Here is a 21245-nt window from a genome sequence, read left to right as displayed (position 1 = left end):
TGGTGATAATCTTATGATGGTGTCACAGGAGGTAATTGATTTACTACCCGAATTGACAGAAGAAGTGATTGTGAAAGAACAGGAAAGAGTAGATCCTCAGGAGAAGTCAGTGTGGAAGCAGAGAGGTGCAACACAAACAGAGGGATTGTGGAGGAGTACAGATGGTAGAGTGGTATTACCACAAGGAGAGTTGAGAAGAGCCTTGTTCAAGGAAGCACATGGATTAGGGCATATATGAGTTAAACAGATGAGACAGATGGGTGGTTGGTGGCACCCATTTCTTGAAGACCTGGTAAAACACCATGTGAAGAGTTGTGTTGTGTGTATTGAATTTAATCAAAAACCTACTGTAAAAGTAACAGCTGGTGTCTTTCCCCATTAGAACATTTCCGGGGGAAGAAATTATCATTGACTTCACTGACATGATTGATAAAGTTGGAGGTAAGAGGTATCTTTTAGTGGCAGTGGACGCCTATACAGGATGGCCAGAAGCCTGGCCTACAGGGAAAGAAGATGCTAAAGCGGTAATAAAGTGTTTGATAAATGATTACATTCCCAGACACAGGTTCCCCAAAGTTATCAGATCTGATAATGGTACACATTTCAAAATTATGTGTGTTATGGCACAGTGTATCACCCACAATCACAGGGAAAAGTAGAAAGGATGAACCAAAATCTGAAAAACAAAATCAGTAAAATTTGTAGACAGACGAACATGACCTGGGTGGAGGCGCTGCCAATAGCGCTAATGACCATCAGAGGAGCAGTAAACAGAACCACAGAATTTACACCATATGAGTTGTTAACAGGAAGGCAGATGCCAGGGCCAGGGTCTTAACTGAGTCCAATAAGTGAAACAGTTGTTAGAATGCCTTATAAACTGTACTTTGAACAACTAAAATTGTTGGTATCTAATTTCACAAAACAGATTGCAGACAAACACCAGCAGCAGGGGATGGCTGACCCACGCACCGTGAAGTACGTGAGACTCAAGGTCATCAGAAGGAAGTGGTCAGAGCCAGGTTGGACAGGACCATTCGAAGTGGTGGAGAGAACATCGCATGCAGTGAGGCTCAAGGGCAAAGGAGACACTTGGTTTCACTGGAGTATGACAACGCCTGCTGAAGAGCCTCAGAGAAGTATTGAGTGAATTCAAAAAGACATTGTCTCTTTGGAAACATAAGTTATTGAGTGTTAAACAGTTATTTCGAAGGTTACCATGTCTTGAACATAAGTTTGTGTATAAGACGAAGTGAATTAACCAACAGTGTCACAATGTTTTTCAGGGAGCCTAGCATACCAAACCAAGCATAATGGATGGGGAGTGTGAAAGATAAGGTGAGGAATGCATGGGAGTTGTTTTGCAGGTGGCTACCAGGGAACTGCGGAAGAACAGAAACAACTCTTCTTCTAAACTTCTTCTGATAAGGAAGATACCAGAAGAGAGACACTCCTGGCAGGAAGCTGTAAAATCATTAAAACAGACTCTCTATATAAGATTGGGTCAAGGGAGATATAGCTAGTCAGACTTCTGCCCTGACACTCTCTGTTGTTGTTAGGGAAGAGAACTCTGACCCGGAGCTCCGTACATTTTGCATTTGTACCTTGTATTAATTAGATTATAGTATTAATTTTGTTATCATAGAATAAAGCATCTTAAAAGACAGTCGTAGTCCTCTCCTGATTTTGACCACGCTACAACACAAAAGATGCAAAGTAAGGTATAGAGGAAACAATGGAGCAGTTTACATGTTTGGACTATCAGTTTATCATATACAAATCATGATGTCTGCTGCATATGGCCGGACACTACATAGGAAGAGGCTGCTCACCACATCTATACAGAGAAATTATTTTGACTGATGAAACTAAGTTGCATGCAGCACTATGGTGGTAATGTTTAAAAAAGACACTGCACAGCAAACATCATCCCAAAGGTTAAACCTGATGGAAGGAGCATCCTGATTTAGGGCTGCAATTCTACCTCTGGGCCTGGACAGCTTGCTGTCATTGAGGAAAAAAAATGAATTCCCAATCTTATTGAGACATCTTAAAGGATAATGTTGGGGTGATAAGCAGCTTACTCCCTGAGGGGTAGAACTAGAGGGGAACTCAAGATGAGAAGAAAATAAAAGCACAGACCCACAGAATACTAAATAACGTAAATCAGGATTGGCTTCATTTTAGCTGGCACCAATTATTTAAAAACACCTATATTGACTATGTCTGTTACATAGGGATGGATGGCTACTAAATGGCCTTGTTTTGAGTTATTGCTGCAGAAGAAGGTTCAAGTAGTGATTAAATCCATTCAGGATTTATTTGTTTTTTCCACTCAGCACTGTGTAATAATATTTATTGGCGTGTGCCCAATACAGACATGGAAGAATATAATTTGTTGTTGTAAGCACATACTGGTACAATTGTGACTCTAATGCGCAACAGATTTCATTTTATGTGTAAGTAACTGGGTAAATTCAAAGGGTTCACATAATTTATTCACTTATTTTTGAAACTCTATTTACTCAAAACCTGCTTTGATGCTTTATGTGGGAGTTGGGGCACAGTAATTTCATGAAGACCCACATAACTTTTGTCTATTCAGAAAAACCTTCTACTGATTCTCCTGCTAACCAACAGGGGCCAGTGTTGGTAAAGATATGTCCAATTTGGATATCCTTCAATGCAAACGGTTCAGCTTCAACATATTGAAAAGGGAAAGTGCAGTCAGCGTTGTCATACACACACACAAACACACACACAGATAGACCTAAGAATGTATAGCACATCATGCTTGCCCTTGCCTTGTCAACGAAATTCTGCCTTATCTCATTCTGCAAATACTGCCTGTGCTCAGAGGTGAAAACAGCTCGCCAGCTGTCATCTTTTCATCAGCTCTCCTGTCTAAACACCCGAACCACCTAAACACCTTGTCATTAGAAACCCGGGCCTCACCAATCTCCGTTAGCAGATAAAGCATCTCACATTATTCTGTCCATGTTTGTATTTAGACAAGCTGATGACCACTTGCTCTGACTCTGTTCGGCAACTTAATAAAGGTGCTCGGAGGGTCGAGTTTATCTTTCTGACTGAGCATTGGGAGGATGGCCTTGCTGTTACCTGACAGTTCACTTGGACAGGCACAAAATGAACCAAATGCACCAGCACACAGGCGCAGAAGCCTGAAAGTGCACTTGCCTGTGAAACACACACAAAAATCCAGAGCTACTCCGTGTCTCCTGGTCAGACTAATGCCACTGCTCTGTGTGCCAGTTGGCAGCTGTAAAAGGCAAGGCACTTTTCTGGACACAAGCTTGAGGCAGGATTTCATTTGACGTAAGGGAAGACTGGGCAGCTTGCAATCAACAGTGAATGGCTCTGCATATCAAATATTGCTTTCATCCAATTTTTTGGCAACAGTTTCTATTTCGCTAATGCTAAAACAACAGGGAGCCTCTAAGTTGGGCAAAAGTCTAGTGTTACTCTTCAACTGAGGCTAGAGACACACTGAAAACACTGACTGTTCAGTGTTATGTCCTTCACAGTAAAAATGATTTTCATTATTTATAAATATAATCCGAACAGGAGGGAATAGGAACTCAAAAGTCAGGAAATGATAATCTCACGATATTTCCCATTATTCACAGGCTTTTCTGCATTAGATCATTTACATACAGAGATAACAACAACAATGATGTATCACAATAACTAATTTCAACAATTATTACTCAGTCATACAGTAAACTATTGTGCTTCAAATGTTTCTAGTTTTTCTAGGCAACTGAAACATTTAATGTCTAAATCATTTACGAGTCCAAATCTAATCCTTTTGACACACAGCAGCTTGTCTGCAGAAATCAAAGCATTTAATTAAGTTTAGGATGTTTATTATAGAATTGCATATTTTGGACTTAAGCTCAAGAAAGGTTTTTGGATAATTCGCTGCAGGTGTGAAAAGGTTTATCTAGAATAGGTGTTTGCCCAAAAGGTATGTATAAATTAGGTATTTGATTTATGTTAAGCTTTAGGTAGTTTGGGGTTCTGATTCTATTGCTTAGAGAACACTGAACCAGATAACAATGTTTATAATAATAATATTAAAGCCTCATGAATTTAAATGTAAGCAACAATGACAATTTAAGGCACCGATGTACCAGTTTAGTATTTACACAAATACAAAATATCCTAAAGTTAAGAGCCACCGGGTGCTGGAGCTGATCTGAGCTGACAGTGGAGACAGAGGACAGAGAAGGTGACACCCAGGACAGATTCAGTGGGTTGGCAAGTACAGTAATTTACATTCATGTGTTTGGAGAATCAAGAGAGGTAAGTCCGCATAGTTTTTTGCCCCAATAAGTGGAGAGATTACAAATTTCAATATTGACCATCCAACACAAAATTTGACTGTGCAGTTATGGTCATATGCCTGCCAATGTTCGAAATCCATTTAAGGCGGAAACAACTACATATAAAATATCAACCTTCATGCTTTGCGAAAACAGTTATTTACCAGGGTTGTGTGAGGTGATGACATCCGCTAGCTGCTGCTCAGGTACTGGGTCCTGTTTGCTGTTGTCATCCTCGTGAAGTTTATCCACCATTGCAATTACACAGTTGAGAGATTTGGCCACGTTGGCCCATACCCTGTCCTAAAAGACACAAACATACACTCCACACTCACTCTCTGTCTCTACGATTTCAATGAAAATGTGAAACAGAAAAAAACTGAAGCAGCTAAAACTATTAAAAAAACAAACAAACAAACAAACAAACAAACAATTGCATCTGGATATTTAGAGATTACTCTCAAACCATTTGCACTGTTTATAGCTTTCTCTCTTCTCCTTCTACAATTCCAGCTGTGCACTGACAAATGAATGTGTTCAATTCTCTGTGTAAAAACTTGACAATTCAGGAGTATGTATTTGTGCATCTTCAGTTATTATTAATATTAATATTTTGGCTACTACTACCATATGTTTTCATAAAGGACCATCAAAAACAATCAGATTCATTTCATGCAAATAAAAGAGATGGATCGTTCCAGATTTAGCTAATACCATTTTTCTATCTGCAATTATGTGCTGTTATGTGTGCATTTTATTTTATAATAGCTTCAACCTGTTATAACGGTGAATAATATTTTGCTAAGATAATGAGACACTGGTGAGTAGAAATCATGATAAACTCCTGCTGTCAGTATGGCAGATGCTGTCCTCACACACAAACAAACATTTATACACACTTTGATGAAATAATTCCACATAAAAATTTTCTGCAGTTTGTCATGATGAAATGTTTAAACCCCTTTTCAGAAAAACTCATTAAAATAAAAGAGTAATGTTTGGTATCCAATCTAATTTTGTGAATAAATGAAATAATTATGCTATAAAAATGGTTTATCTGTAACACAGTAATAGCTTATTTCCCCGTGTCTGAGTACCAACAGTAAAAATGACACATTTTTCATATTGTACTTACATAAACTAAACCCATAAAAGCCTCAGCACTGAAAAATTACTTAATGACTTGGAAAAGTAGTCAGACTCACCCATTCCTCCTCATCGTACTCTTTATGGTGGGGAATGGAATCTTGATGCTTCAGAGGCAAAGGCCCACTCTCTCCTCTAGTTGGGGTTTGTGATCCTTCCACATTATTACACACCGCCGTGCTCTCAGTGATCAACGTGGCGGGACTGTGGCCTGGAAGTGCCTGGACTGGGGTCTGATTCTGGTCACCGCCTTGGTGGATGTGGCCTTGATGTTGGCCTCCCTGTGCCGTTGTTTGCTTCTGGTTCTTAGAAACATACCCAGGCCTCGCTGCATGGAGAGCCAGTAGTGCACTCTTGACCAATTCATCCTTAAGTGTATGAACAAATTGTTCTGTCTGTAGCAGAAAAGGAAAGAGAGGTGCTTAGTTTGTTGTTGGATTGTAAGATAGCACAACAAATGAAAAATGTAAGTGCTAAAAAAGCAAGAGAGACACAGTAAGTGAGAGAGACAGAGAGGAATCGTCACCTTGTCGGGTTGAGTGGGTGAAAGAAAATACAGGTAGAAGTGGGTGTTAACGGTGGAAGTGAAAAGAAGAAAAAAAAAAAAAGGAAATTTCACTCTCCTTCACCACAAAGTAGCTGCTCTCCATTACTGCAGTACCGTCAGTGAGAAACAAAAACAATAACAAATAAATCAATAACTCCTCCTTCAGCCTGCTTCTCAGAGAAGCACACTTCCTTTGATCTGAAATTCACCAGCTACAGTAAGTTGATGATGATCCTGGTCGGAACGACCCTCACACTCTCTGCCGCCGCTGTGCAAAAGTAATAGGAGCTCCCAGGAGTAATTGAGTTAGCACTACAATAAGCAATTCCATTACCACAGGCAGTCCTACAAAACACAAAATCCAAGCCCTCTGCGAAAAGAAGCCTGCAAGGTCTTTATATACATACAGCTATTTGTTATACAGTATACAGTAAATAGCCCTTTCCTGGTCCTATTTCTCGAATGTAGATATACAAGTGTTGATGGCGTCCAGAAGTAGCAAAGTTAATTTAGTCCACAAACAAGTAGGTAACTGTCCTGTTCTGGTACTGGACATGCTTGTGTGCGTACCGTATGTATTGATACTGTGAGTTTAGTTTGGTCTCACGACCTCTTCAAATGAAGCAATGTGAACTTGTGACCCCTTTTCTAAAGGATTCACGTGTAAATAAATTATCAGCACCTTTCCAAAAGGGATTTTAAGCTGTCATTTTGCAAAATTAGTCAAGTGGCACTTTACAAAGTGGAAACGAGATAATGTTCCCCAAGAACCATGGTGCTACAAAACAACACAAGCTATGTAAAGAGCATCGAGTGCCACGTAGTGCAAATTGTGTACTTTGTGTATTTTGATTTTACAGTACAGTACAGTCAAGTGTGCAAAAGGTGCAAAAAGCAGCATGTAAACAGTTTAAAAAAGGTTATATTACCCATTACCTACATTACCCATTAAACAGCCAATTACATTTAGTGGATTAAGCAGATTTTTTATTCAAAGCAACTTACAATCGAGATAAAAGTCAAGCAAAAAAAGTTTCAAAAGAAAACATTAAAAGAAAAGTGCCATGAGAAAAAAATATTTCTTGAGACTTAAGTGCCAGATACGGTGGGGAAGAAAGTTTTTTGAATTTTTGTAGGTGTATAGAAGGCTGCAGTAAAGTTCAGTCTTTTGGAATATTTGAGGGAGGCAGTATGCAGCAGCATAAAAACTATTACATAATACAAATAATTTATATAATCATAAATGAATATCCATCCATCCATAATATCTCAAATGTATCTTTTAGCCCTTTGGTGGGTTGTGACCCCATCACTATCAAAAGGATTATCAAAAGGTCTGCAATGCACAGATGAAGTCAAGCTTTGAAAAGTTCCCTAAGGAAGAAGATTTAATATTTAGCATTTGTTCCTCTATGGGTGAATTTCTGCTATAGTACAGAACATCCTCCCACTTTATACATTTGCCATCATCATATTTGATCATTTATTTTATTTTCTTCAAGCCAAATGGGAACATCCACATGGTCTGAAGATTCAAATGAGACGTTTTGTCATATTTAGGTTGAAGTTCACTTTTTTAAAGCTTATTGATGGTATCACATATACATCAAATCAGATGGAAATACTATAATTTCTACTCATTACTATATATATTATTGTACCTATAAGAAGGTACAACACATTTTTAAAATAAAAATACATTCCAACACTTCTCTTGTTGTGGAAGCCACATTACTTTGACCACTTTTTGCACATCTAATTAAAGTTTGTACTACTAATCTGCTTAAATAGTGTATCTACTCTGTTCATTTTATGATTCAGCAACAGTATGTTTTATTTAATACAAAAAACTAAATTATTAGTCCATCTGAACTTGATTTAACTGTTCTGTTTCTAAATCAAGACTAATACCCACCCTAAATGGACCAATTGAACAATGTTTGAGCAGGAAAAGCAAACAATGACCCTACTTAAAACATCACATAAACCTAATATCCATGTAATGGCGAGCATGGATACAAAGAAACTCCACTGTGTGTGATGTGAGAGCTAAAATACCGTATATGGATAAGAGATGTGTACTTGCCTGAGAACAGGCATTTCTGTTGGAAAACCTCTCTGCAATGTACACAGTCATGTACAAAGGAGTAAATACCATGTCTAAAAAAACCGAGCCATACTTGACTCAGTAACCAAAACACTTGACATGAATTGGGAATTCAAAATGTAAATCCATATTGAAATTGAACTCTGCTTATCTGACCTCAATGTTAATATGCATATATCATTTGAATTCACCAGTGATTGTACAATAACGCACTTATTTTCACAAAAACACCACACGTGCATTTTTGTTTTTGACAAAAGTTAACTGTTTACAATAGAAGCAGGCATATTGATCAAGTACGTTGTCATTCCATTCCATTCCTAGATATTCAGTCAGTAACAGGTTTGTATCCTCCAAGATTACAAACCGCAGGGAGGTGCAGAAAAAAACGATATGATACACTGTTCTGCAGGATTCATACAGATATTGTGTTCCAATTGAAATATCAAAAGTGCACTACTCAGGGGGAAGGAGAAAAGCCTTGCAACTTCATTTTCTTACCGAGGCTAAACCTGCTCCTCCACGCGCAAAAACTACTCCTGAGTGCAGCTTTTCCACACCTACCTGTTTTACAGATCTGAACTGCTCTAAATCCTTTGGGAGAAATTCTGTTGCTAGTCTTTCCTCAATATATCTGATGATGTGATCTTGACTGAGCAGTAGTGCAAGTCAGACAATTCCCCTGTGGACTGCAAAAAAATAAGTTCTGTTTGATCTCAAAAAGAAGCAAACTGTAGGAATCCATTCACTCGAATGATTTTGAATGGTTTTACCCTGAAGGATGAGTGGATTTCAGCTGAATTAAAAATAGAGCTTTTTCGCTCAGTGCAACTCCAGTTGAGAGGTGAACAGAGGCAGAATGGAGAGAGCTGGTCAAATTCCAAAAGCACTTGGCTGTGACAACACTTCTATTGCGTATATGACCTCTACACACCATATAATTTAACATAATCATGCATAAGACAACCAAACTAATAGCTTAAACAAGGATACGGTCATGGCAAAGACATAACTTGTCCTAGGACACAGCCGAAGGGACAGAAGATGTGTTGCCATTGCATTTTCACTGTGATCATTAATGAAATAAATTTTTTTATCATCAACAGAATAATTATCATTTATACAGAGAAGCAACAGCACATCTGCTTTGTCCAGCACTAATCAGAATATGCCCAGAAGTACTCTGGAGTGAAATATTCAATTAGGCTTGGACTCAGGTGGTCTAAACCAAGAAGGAAATACAGACAGCAAGTACTACCGTTAAAACAACAACTAAAAAGGTTTTTACATTACCCTGATTTTCTCTGGAGGCGTCTCATCTTTCCCAGATTCTCTGAACGTGCGACTCACTGGTTTTATTGAAGAAACCTCATGCTCACCACAGAGATGTACTCACAAATGCCACCACCTTTATTTATATGTCTGTGAGACGGATTATCAAATGTTTCTCTGACTCTTAATGTGGGCAATGAGTGTTTTTTTTTGCAGTGTTTTCTATCTATCTCATTTATGCATTTTAGGGAGTTTTCTTTAACTGAATCAAGGGCGTAAAGATGCAAAGTTGTTTATACTGTGCAAATTATTTTAGGAATAAATCAACATTTTGGGAAGTGTGCTTTCTTGGTTCCTCACTGAGGGTTAGATGGGAAAACTGATGCCACTCATACAGTATATGTGAATGATATATAGCTGGATAAAGTTTTTGCCTTTTAAGTTCTCATTCTACATACTCTCAGATATCATACACCACACTTATAGCGGATCCATCTCTGCTCTGTAAGCCGTTTCATCACTGTTGCTGAGGAGGCATTGCTGTTCTGTCGTCAGTAAACTTAATGATGCAGGATGTATTGAATGATCCTGTACAGTAACATGTCAGCAACAACAGGAGTGGGCTGAGGACGGATCTCCGAGGAGTGCCAGTGTGGTGCTGCTGGAGGTGTGGCTGCTGATCTAGACTGACTGCAGCCTGCTGGTGTGGAAATGCAGACCCCGGCTGTAGTGAGTTGCCTTTAACTGCCAAACTGGCTCAGTGTTATAATCAGGAGATGAGGTATGATTGTGTTTGAAAAGTAGCTGACATGAGCAAGTAACTTCCTGAGACAAATATCTGGATGGGCGACAAAGTTAAGATCTGTTCCTTGTTACTGCATACCTGCTTGTATTTATACTACAGCAAAGCGAGATGTGTGTGTATGCAGACATAGTTTGACTAAACACCAAAAGGTCAAAAAACATTGTGCATGGCGCAAATTCTTTTAGGCCTTTGGAATTTAATTTGTGAATATTGTGCTTTACAAATAAAACTGAGGTTTTTTTCTTTTAACTTATTTTCACAGTTCTGTACATGTTAAAACAAATGAACACCAGTTTGTGTATGTATGGAAATTGTGTATATTTGTAAAAAATGTTTTTTTTTTTCAAATGACCAGAAATGCAGATGAAAATACTGATATAAAGGCTTTGGGCTTGAAGAAAGATGTCATTTGAACATCAGCGTTTAAACACGAACAGACACACAGTTTCACTCTCCCACCGCCCTCAGCCACGCTCATAACACACAGCGTGAGATTTTAATCAGAAAGCAGTCTTGCTTGTGCTGACCAGGCCAGGGGTTTTCTTGGCCAATATGTGCGTGCCTAATCAAGGATGAGACGAAGTGGTGACAGAGCGAATGTACCAATTAAGCAGGCTGATTGGGCTCTATTCCACTGTGGCAAAAACAATCTCTCCCACAACAGATTGCAATCTGACAGCACCAGATGTAATTCATTAATTATACTGATAAAAACGCCTCAACTCTATAAACCTCCGTGCTGCTATTCACTTTTGTTACTTTGGTGTTTTTATGATGAGTTATGGATTTTTCCTAAGGATATCTGCTCAGTGTATACATACTGTATTTGTGTGTGTGTTTGTGTTAAGCTAACTGCCAGATTTAAACTTAATTTAAGATATTGTGTAATATATTTTACAAAAACTAGCAAGAGGATATTTTCAGTCTCAAAGCGTTGGTCCTCTGGGAAGGTAAACATTTAGTTTTGCCATCAGTTTAAGCCAATAAATGCAGCTGGAAAGTCCTCAGATTTCAACTCCACCAGGGAAACAATTGGTTATAGGCTTAGAGGCTAAACCTCTGAGTGTGGGTTTAAATGAACTTATCACCACAGTTAAAGATTAAACTAAAATGCTTTTCAGGCGAAGGTATTATCCCTCAATGTTTGTTGATATTTCCGGAAAAAAAGTAGGTGCTTTTTATATTGCAGTAACTCGAGGTAAAGAGTAATAAAGTGATAACTGAGATGGCAGGGTGGAGGGCTGCCTCACCTTGTCAGAAAGGCTCTTGAGTGCATCCCGTAGTCCAGTTGATGAGCGCTCCTGAGCAGCCTGAAGGAGCTGGTCTGCTAAGCCTGTGATGAGGGGCTGGAGGAGGCTCATGGTGCTGAGTACCTCCTGAGCTTTGGCTGTGTGCTCTGGGGAGTAGTAGATACACTGGTAGGCAGTGCTGAAGCTGTGGTAGAAGGAAAAAAACAAACAATACAATAATTCTGATTAGACAGATTTTGCTACAGTTGCATTGTTACGGGTCGGATATTGTCCTTTACTTTATATCCATTTAAAGAATTTAAAAAAATACGTCTTTTTGTATGTTATACTGAAAACAAGTGGGCAACATTTTATTGCAATGTGACTGTAGCTGGACTGATGCCAGGAGATCCACCTAATAATCATCACATAGCCATCACATCACACATCACAAAGGTAGTCAAAGATAGAATTGGTGGCCTGAGAGAAAACTGGCAGACTTATTCTGTGTTTGTTCAGATCAGTGCTGTTGGTTTTCCTGGTGTCCACTTGTCACTAGTATGAGCAAAAACTAGCAAAGTAGAAAGAAACTGTATTTGATATCAAACAAGCTACACTGCAACATGAACTGAGGAACCCGGTCAATCTAAAGGCCATTTAAAATATACACAACAGGTTTTTCATTTTTAAATAAATGTTAATGTTTTGCTACAATTGTACAAACATAATGTTATTTGTAGTGCCTATGTATCTCTGCTGAAGTTTCCTTCCACTTAGCAATGACAACTAAATCTAAAGCACTGATTTAAATCACATTCAATCCCTGACTACATAAAACAAACATGTGGTTCTGCATTTAACCCCCCCACCACCCCCCCACCCCAAAAAAAGGACACTTACAGGGGAGCAAACCATAGAAAATCAACTCTTTCCTCAACAGATCATTATCATAGATGTTGATGTCAAATGGATTCACTGTGTTGATATCAATCACTGACAAAAATCTGAATAATGGAATTTCATTAACAATAACCATATTGTGTTGCATTTTAATTTGTTTTTCTGCTTTTGCTGCCTTGAAAAAGTACAGCAGCGATGCTTTCTAGGTACTCAGACTGTACTGTTACATTGGACCTGCAGCCCGATGTCAACCCCTTTGTGCTTTATGAATAATTAATTCATCCTTCATTTCTAGGGAGCTATTTAATCTCAGACAAAAACACCTTTTGTCAGTTCCTCGATTCAGGGCAAATCACTCCAATCAAACATTCTCCTCCGGTAAAGTTCCAGTGACTTTGAATGAGTTTCCACTGACTTCCTGCCATCAGATGTAGCGTGGATTGAGGCAGTCATTTGCAACCCTCCCAGCTAGTTTAGAGTCAGCTCTGCAAGCCTCTATGTAGGCCAGACCCCAGAGCCAGCTCCCAAGGCATAATTGACATAAGAGGGAAAGAGAGTGAGAAAAAAAGAAGGGAGGGGCAAATACAAAGGGATGCTATTATAAGTATATTATAAGTATTCTCTGCAGCACTCCTAATATTGTGCAGCAGAGGAAAGAAAGTGCCTTTTTGGATGTTGCCCTGTGTGGAACAGCTCTACCTGATGTATCTATAAGTGTGAAAATCTGAAACCTCTTAAAAAGCAGCCCCTCGTTAGTGCACAGGCCAAAAGTGGCAAAACCAAAACAACATGGTTACTGTTCCCGAACTAGAAAGACCCTCAGTTTAAATGATACTGAACTACATTTACAGAGGTGCATACTTGGCAAGACAAATCTAACATGATGAAGTTACAACCATAAGCATGGACAAACACAAGACATAACTTAGTGAATAAAAAGCACTAAAATGAACCGTTTATATACAATGATGTCCAGGCAACAACAAAGATGGTCATTTGGAGACTCCAAAATGGCCATTTAGTGACCAGATGATATTTTGGTATTTAAACCAGTACAATATCATATATTTTGAGATTTTAGTAAAAACCAGATACATTACATATAAAACAATGTATATTTCATTGAAATAAGACTGAAATTCTTTTAAAGTGCTGAGTTTACATAGAGACCCTAATGTAACTCCCATAAAGGAATCAAAAAGCAAGAAGGTAAGAAATCCACATTTTGTTTTGTGGGGATCTAATTATCAATAATTACCTAATATTGCTCATATTTTATATTAATGGTTTCTAGTATTAGTTTATCAATGTTGCTTCAGAACTGACCAAAACTTTCAAAAACCATAAATTCACTGGCTCAAACTTGGGCCATGCTCAATAATCAGGTACTAGCCACTAACAACATCTTTGACTGTCCAACTCTAAAATCTTGGCCTTGTCATTACAGCTAATGAGCCCCCTGGAGGACTACCACCCAGACGCTCAAGGTTAATCAAAGGAATAACTGAGTGAGAGGGAGACAAACAGAACAAACAGTGGGAAACACTTAACTGCATAGAACACCACCACTGCTGTTATCCCCACTTCCATTAACATACCTTCAAATATTACAGCATGATTGCAGCCAAGTCCAAAACGGAATAATCTACTGCAACAAAACAAAGGCTGCAAACCCCGTTTCATCCCTTGCGAGCTTACATTTGTCTGTCTATGTTTTACTAAAAAGAAAGAATCCTACACTGGTGCAACAACAGAGATACTACAGGAAAGAGGCAGAAGAGAAAGTTGTTGCAGGAGGACAATTGCTTCAGTGACTGAGATTCAGTAATAGCCCTGTTGACTCATCAGTACAAATCCAATCCCATTAGGGAGCCTATGCCGGCAATAATGAATGTAGGGGGCTGCCACCTGATGCTAGAGGACAGAATTGATCCCGTCTTAGGCTGGCTGAGGCAAGGAACTTTAATTGCCTTTTCAGCACTGCTGTCAGTCTAAATGGGTTGTCCAAACCATGCAGGGGTACAACAGCATACATTTGTGAATGCAAACCTGATAAAAGGCCAAAGGAGATGTTGCAAATGTGGAAGCCTAGGATATATTTTTTTTTATCCCTAAAGTAATTTGGGAGCAAAAAACACAAAGCCAATACAAAAAGAGGTGGACACAAAACATGCACTATATTCCAACACAACAGAACTGGAAAACTACTGCTTTTGCAGAGCTTAAAATTTTAATCTTTTGTTGAGGATGTGACAAAGAGGCCCTGACTGAACCCTGGGGTAAACTCTGAGGCCCAAGTTTGTCTCATCATTGGACTGCACAATTTGTCATAAATAATGTACCCCCACCTGTCTAGGTCTAAAGTTGGGTGGTGGGACTTGGCCTTAAGCTGACTCATGGAACACCAGAACTCATGAAAGTCCTTCTGTTCAAATCCTTACTTCATTCAAAGAAGCTCCCAGAAAAATGTATTTATGGTTTAAAGATGCTGTCATAGGGGTTCTCCATAATAGCACTGGTGGCAATAAGGGTTGTATTCATTGTATACAGTGTATAATGGATTACTGATATTCATAACGTGAATGTGAGGCATTTACACAGCTACATAACCACATAAATTTTTAGCTTGCATGTCAATCATTAATATTTATGTGCATGTCAACAGAGCTAAGAGACTCATTATTTACCCTTCATACGGTTCACTATTGAGCATTAAGTAAACAGTTATTGGCTCCCTGCAGTTACATATGAACGCCTTTCTCATCAGACATTAAGGTTGCTTTTTTAAGTGTTTAACCATTTACAAGTGCTGCACAATTTCAGTTTTACTGTGCCAAGGTGTAAATCAAAGAGCAATGGCACCTTACATGTATCTCTTGACTTGAAGCTTCATGGGTTTTGTAATGTTCCCACAAATTGTATTTTAATTGTTGCTTGATCTCAAATTGGAGCTACAGTAAATGAAGGATACTTATTAGCACACACTACATTAAACGCATTACATGAACTATACACTAAGATTCATCGTCTCTGTTAATAATGACCAACATCCATACACAGCCACCTTATGGCTCGAATCCAACAGAGTACTGTACATGGTGCACTTGTGCTCTTGGACTTTTTTGTCAGCTAAACTGGCAGGTGCTAAAACCACACAAACTCCTTACATTGATGTTCTGCTCATCCCTTTTTCAGTCAGTCTAATTGCACAGGTAAAATACAGAAGTTACTTAAATTATGAAACTAATTCCAGGATGCACAATGATTTAATATTCAGTACTTATCAGCATATCACATTCACAACTGCTTGATTATATTTGATTTCCCTCATTTTTAACTTTTTAACTCCCTATTAAGCCATCTGAATGTGTCAGGTTTGTTTTTCACATAAGGTCTTTAATTTGTGTGAAACAATGTGCCAGACAGCTCCATGTACACAGCGTTCTATTTTGTGCAGTGCAGTGCACAGCGGAGACTGTGCAGTCCACAAGACACATGCAGTAAACGTTGATTTATGGCTGTGATGAACAGCATGATGTGGAACTGCAGAGGGGAATCATGACTGGTCATATAACTGTGCTGATTAAATTTAAGAGTGGTGTGACTGGTAAAATAAAATACACTTAATAAAAACTCCAGAATTTCTGTATTTGTGGCTCATGTTCACAAATACAGTATTCCTTCATTTTCAGTTTATACATGAAGCATTGTTTTCTTCCTTGTTTTACACTGACATTCCTGGTGAATGTAAGCTAATTGAAGTCAACTGCCCGGTTTACCAACAACATTGCCACACAAAACAATTGAGACTGCTGGTTTTTCCATAGGTTTAGAAACAAGAATTCAATTAATTTAGCCTCGGAGGCATATTTGGGTTTGACTATAGTTGCACTTATGATGTTCCAAACTTCAGTTTCCTATTAGGTGAAGCTTCTCTGGGCTCTGTTAAATGATGTCACTACGTTATTAAAGGAAGATTAATGCTTTTAGAAAGAATTGCAGCCAGACTCCAAAACGTTCACTGATAATGAATGATAATGAATTCTTCTCAATCCCTTCTTATTTCCATGTGGGCCCTGGGTCCATCACATGCTTCCAGCTATGAAAATATGGAAGGTGGGCTGCCACTTCCTATGCACAGTACGCATGGTGTAGATGCGTATAGTTTGCACCTTCACTTTGATCATGAAATCATTGCCCTTCATCTTATAATTTAGGTTTCCTGTAGACGCAAGAAGCAATACATTTCTAACAAATTGATCTATCTATCTATGTGGTCAGACATACTAATGCATATCAGTAACACTTGAGTCTAGGAGTAGACTAACAAATTACCAGCCTCTAACATATTACTAAATCTAGCAGTGTGTCCTAGATGAACTTCTTCTCTGGTTTTCCTAAATGATTAATAGGAATTTATTATAACAGTGATAAGAGGGAGAAACCGTTGGGCCCTGTGGCCTAATTAAGCCAGCATCTTGAGCACACGGTTAATTAATACTAGACAGGAAATTAATGAAGAGCTTGTGGTCTGCTGCTGACAGCTAGCAGGAGTAAAATGCAGCTACGTCAGCAGAGAGCCCTGCAGCACTCCAGGTGACTGCCAAAGCCTCCTTCCTCATTTAGACAGCCTCACTATTCTTATACAAGGCCACTGCCACATGGCCAAAGTAAAAATATACAATCTGCTATACAGACATGCTGAAAGACCTGATCTCAAACCAGATTCTTTTAACTGTCAATCCCCATCTGTGCTTGAATCATCTACTGAGTACTGATCTCACATCATTTCTCAGTGTTAGAGCCAACACTTTCCTTAGTGATTCAGACACAAGATAGATTCCCTAATCTGAGACCGTGAAAGTCTCAAGGCTACTGCCAGCGTTCCTCTAAATCACTCACAAAACCTGGAGGAGGCTCACTCCAGAGGAGGCAAAGAAGGAACAAGCTGCTGTCTATCAGCATGGAGTCCCATCTGTTGCCCATGTCGCATCCCTCAGACACACATGGCAATACTATGAGGAAGTTATTTTGTTGGACAACATGCTGGTAGTCGCAATAACTCTGAACATCCAGGCCAAGAGACTATATTAAGTTTGCACAGTGTAGTCCCAACCACTTTCTGTGTCCTGGAAATGTGTCATTCGGTAGTTCTGCTTGACCATGAGGCCTTGCAAAATGCCAGTACTGCCTTCCTCTCTGTTACAACATAGTGGACAAAATTCATGCACAAATGTGGAGAAGAGCTACACTCCACGGGCTGTTCTTAATTAAGTACAGCTGTTTTTAGAAAAAAAAAAACCCACCTGTATGCCATTTTGCCGGAAAACTGTACACTGTCAACAACATATACGATATCTCTAACTACTCATACACATGTCAGTTAAGTTAGGAAAAAACTATTACAAAAACAGAACATTCAGGTTGCATAGAATGTCTCTTAAAAAAAGTGTGCTGCATCTTTATGTAGATTAGCTGAATAATTCAAAAGAGCCTGGTAATGAAAGATTAGGCCACCTCAGCAAATCCGCAGCCACGTCTATAGGGTTCAATTAGAAACGGATAAAAATCCAGTGACTTTTAAAACATCCGTTTAAGTGGGACTGGCGCATTAATGAAAGATAAATGCTCTTGCCCTGTGTGTACATGTGCAGGGTTTCTGAAGGAATACTAAATGCAGCTATTGATTAAACTCCTCCCTTACCTATCCTGAGAGACAAACTACATTGCATACTCTGGTCATTGCCAAGTTTGGCCAATGCAGGATTTTAATGGATTTGGAAAGAACCCCCCTACCTCTCTTCTAGCGTCCAGCGAACAAAGATGAATAGCTCTTTTATTGCCCTCCTGGTAACACCTCTGTGCTCAGGTTTTCCTTTTTTTCCTTTCCCATCTTGTCTTTGATGAATTAATATCACATTGAATAGCCAAGTCTCACATCTCGCCGATTGTTCCCTTTTTAATCAAATGTGATTACAAAAGAATGCTTCTGAAAGGCGAGGAGACATACTTGGAAAAGTACAATGAGCGAGTGTCTGTGTGCACACATAACTCTTTGCTCTGCTGAAAAAACCTTACTCACTGTGCAATTAAGTGACTTAACTGGAATACAGTACCTTCACACACAACATATAAACACCATCAAGCCTTTTTAGGCAAAATATTTGGAAAGGTGGTTATGTAATGAAAAGAAAAGAAAATGTAACCATAAAATAAGGAATGTAGACCATTTAAAGTAAACATGCCTTCATCACAATGGCTACTGCAAACTCACTGAGAAGTTGGGTTTATTCCAATTCCTGATGATGACTGACAAACGAATGCACTTCAGGTCAAACACGAATAAGGCTCTGCGCAGGCCGTGGTCAGTTAGCCAGGCGGAAAATTGGAAAATTTAAGCTACAGTGAGTCATTAGCTAAGTCAAATATGAAACAAAAAGCTCACTCTCCCTGGAGAGTTTTTCCTGAAGTCTAATCTCTCATTCAAAGAAAAAGATTTCACTTCAGTGGTTTTCAAAAATATGCTAACCTTATCGTAGTTCCTGCTAGCAGATAAAACTGACCATCTTCAGCAAATTCACTTTTGCAATTTAACGTTTCTTTATGCTTATTATCAGCATAGGCCCCCCAACTGTTGCCCCATCAACTTATCCATTTTATATCCACACCTTACCCCAATACATCTTGCCACTCTTCCCTTCTTTCTTGAGCTGCAAGCTCTGTAACTAATTGGATCTGCCATGGTCTGTAATGACTTTGCACTCTATGGGGAGCTTTGGGAAAAATCACCCTTCATTTCTTTTGGCATCACTCAAGTGACCACATAGTGCACTTCAGCAACATATACTTTTATGCCGCATCCAAAGGGAAAAGATGGCAAGTCTCAAGAAGTCATCTGGATCCACAGTCTACACATGCATATACAGTATGTGTATTATTGTATATGTGTGGGTTTAATGAAATATGGTCTTGTAAATTCATTCAACCTTGCCAGTTTGTAGCTAGGAGTGTTTTTCTGCAAAGGAAGCACAAGGGGCACATTCTTCCCATCAGGAAATCAAGCAGGGAGCTGTTTCACAACCACAGGCTGAACTCAATCTAACACGAAATGAAAAGATCCCTGTGTGTCAGTGAGAACACCTCACAACATATCTCTAGCTATCAGCACTGGCCTACACAGCCAGCACTTACTGTATTTCAGAATGCTAGGAGTCCATGTAAAATATTTAAGATACATGATTGATTGCTGCAGTGCTTATAGTAGAATCATCTGGTTAATATATTATACATTTTTAACCAGGTGCACGTGTTATACTTTTTGTAGTAACAACAATTTTGTGAGTGAGGGAACATTCCTGAAACCTCAGTTTGACCATTCGATTTTGAATGTAAGTGCAGTTAAAGAGTGAGGTCGAGCTGGTAGTTTGGAGGTTGCTGCTAAATGTGTGGTTCTTCCTTGAGAAGTTAACGCACAACTTCTACAGGCAAGAAAAAAAAGCTTGTCAGAAAAAAAGAAAAGTACAGAGAACCTGACTCAACACGCCTTCTCCATCATGCCCGTTGCCTCCAGTCAAGTTGAGCTGTCAGAGGCAGTAGAGTTCCAGTCTAAATTCTGCACTGTGCAGCTGTAAGTAACTGTATGGGGCTTGGAAAATCAAGTCCATAGGGCAGGGGCAAATTTGTCTGTCACTACCAAGTTAAATTCTTTTGTCAATACAAGCCTGTTTCCACCTCAGCATGTGTCCTGTATTAAATCACCCATGCTCCTTATAAACAACATGCCTCTTGCTGTAACCCTCTGCAAGGTGTTATTTTCCTACCTCTTTTTCTCTGCTTCGTATCTGTTAAGGAGACGCTGCAGACCACCGCACTTAAAGCCCTGGAAGTGGGCTGCTGGGGCACCAACAGTGACGATGTCATAAAATGCATCTGTAAAGACAGAGAACAGCATGGATAGGATTAAAGAAATTCTGAGATTTACTGTATATTACAGTACTTTACAAACACTGGGGGATGAGACCCAAAAAATAAATGACCCCCATTAAAGTGAGTCTTTCAAATTAAAATAAGCGTCATTCAACAAAAATGTCTGGAAGCATAGTATCAACAGTAGGTGATTTCTGACACAAGCATTGATTCAGTATTTAATAATAAACAATGCAAGCTGTGAAAGTCAAGAGGTGATTTTGCAGCAAATCGTCACCCTCCATAAAATACATAATAAGCATACACAAATATTATTAATGCATCAACAGATACGTTTTTTATATGCTAACAAAAGAGGCATGACTCTGGGCATATTTTTCTTGTAGCACTAGTGCCATGTTGAAACAGAAGGACAGTCAATGTCAAAATGCTTCTTTCTAATTTGCACACTGCCTACAAAAGTAAATAAGCACTTCACAGACGGACAGGTGGTCACAGAGGTGCTTACAGCAGGCCTCATTCTGAATGAGCAATGGACGAAACTGACAATTAAATCCCAAAAAAAGGGAGGGGGGAGAGAGTTGGATGGGGGATTATGATGGTGAATATTTTGGTATAGTTTAGTGCCAGGACAGTTAATGAATACCACCGGGATAGCAACAGTGCACAGCTCCCACCACAGGAAAACACTGCTTGAAAAACAGTAGAAATAGAAATTCATGATACAACTCAGCTCCAAGTGTTGCCGCAGAGACGTGAATGATGTGACCAACACCCTCTTGTCCCCTAATGACACCACAATAGACCAATACTAGTTTGATGATCATGGTTTGCAACTAGCCACTGCTTCTTCCATTAATTATTCTTGTGTTTACCAACGAGGGTCCTTGTCTACCACACGTCTGGCCTCAGGAGTTCTCACATGTCCAAGTTCTCTTAATTGGTTCTCCCACAGCAGAAGTACATT

The 21245-nt window shown here is 39.1% G+C and overlaps 1 protein-coding gene across 7 annotated transcripts in view; it reads right to left on the bottom strand.

Annotated features, from left to right (window-relative positions):
• Positions 1 to 21245, bottom strand: part of inpp4b (inositol polyphosphate-4-phosphatase type II B) — a 136280-nt gene that overhangs the window by 20008 nt on the left and 95027 nt on the right. For all 7 annotated transcript variants that reach the window (XM_067498315.1, XM_067498316.1, XM_067498317.1 and 4 more), the window contains 4 exons: positions 20173 to 20281; positions 11474 to 11657; positions 5552 to 5887; positions 4511 to 4649 (listed from right to left, as the gene is read on the bottom strand). In XM_067498315.1, coding sequence (XP_067354416.1) covers positions 4511 to 4649; positions 5552 to 5887; positions 11474 to 11657; positions 20173 to 20281 — 768 coding nt within the window. The remainder of the gene's footprint in view (positions 1 to 4510; positions 4650 to 5551; positions 5888 to 11473; positions 11658 to 20172; positions 20282 to 21245) is intronic.

The sequence above is a fragment of the Channa argus genome, chromosome 3 (assembly GCF_033026475.1).
Source record: "Channa argus isolate prfri chromosome 3, Channa argus male v1.0, whole genome shotgun sequence".
Lineage (NCBI taxonomy): Eukaryota > Metazoa > Chordata > Actinopteri > Anabantiformes > Channidae > Channa > Channa argus.
The sequence above is the reverse complement of the archived record's forward strand: the minus strand, read 5'-3'. Positions and strand labels throughout refer to the sequence as shown.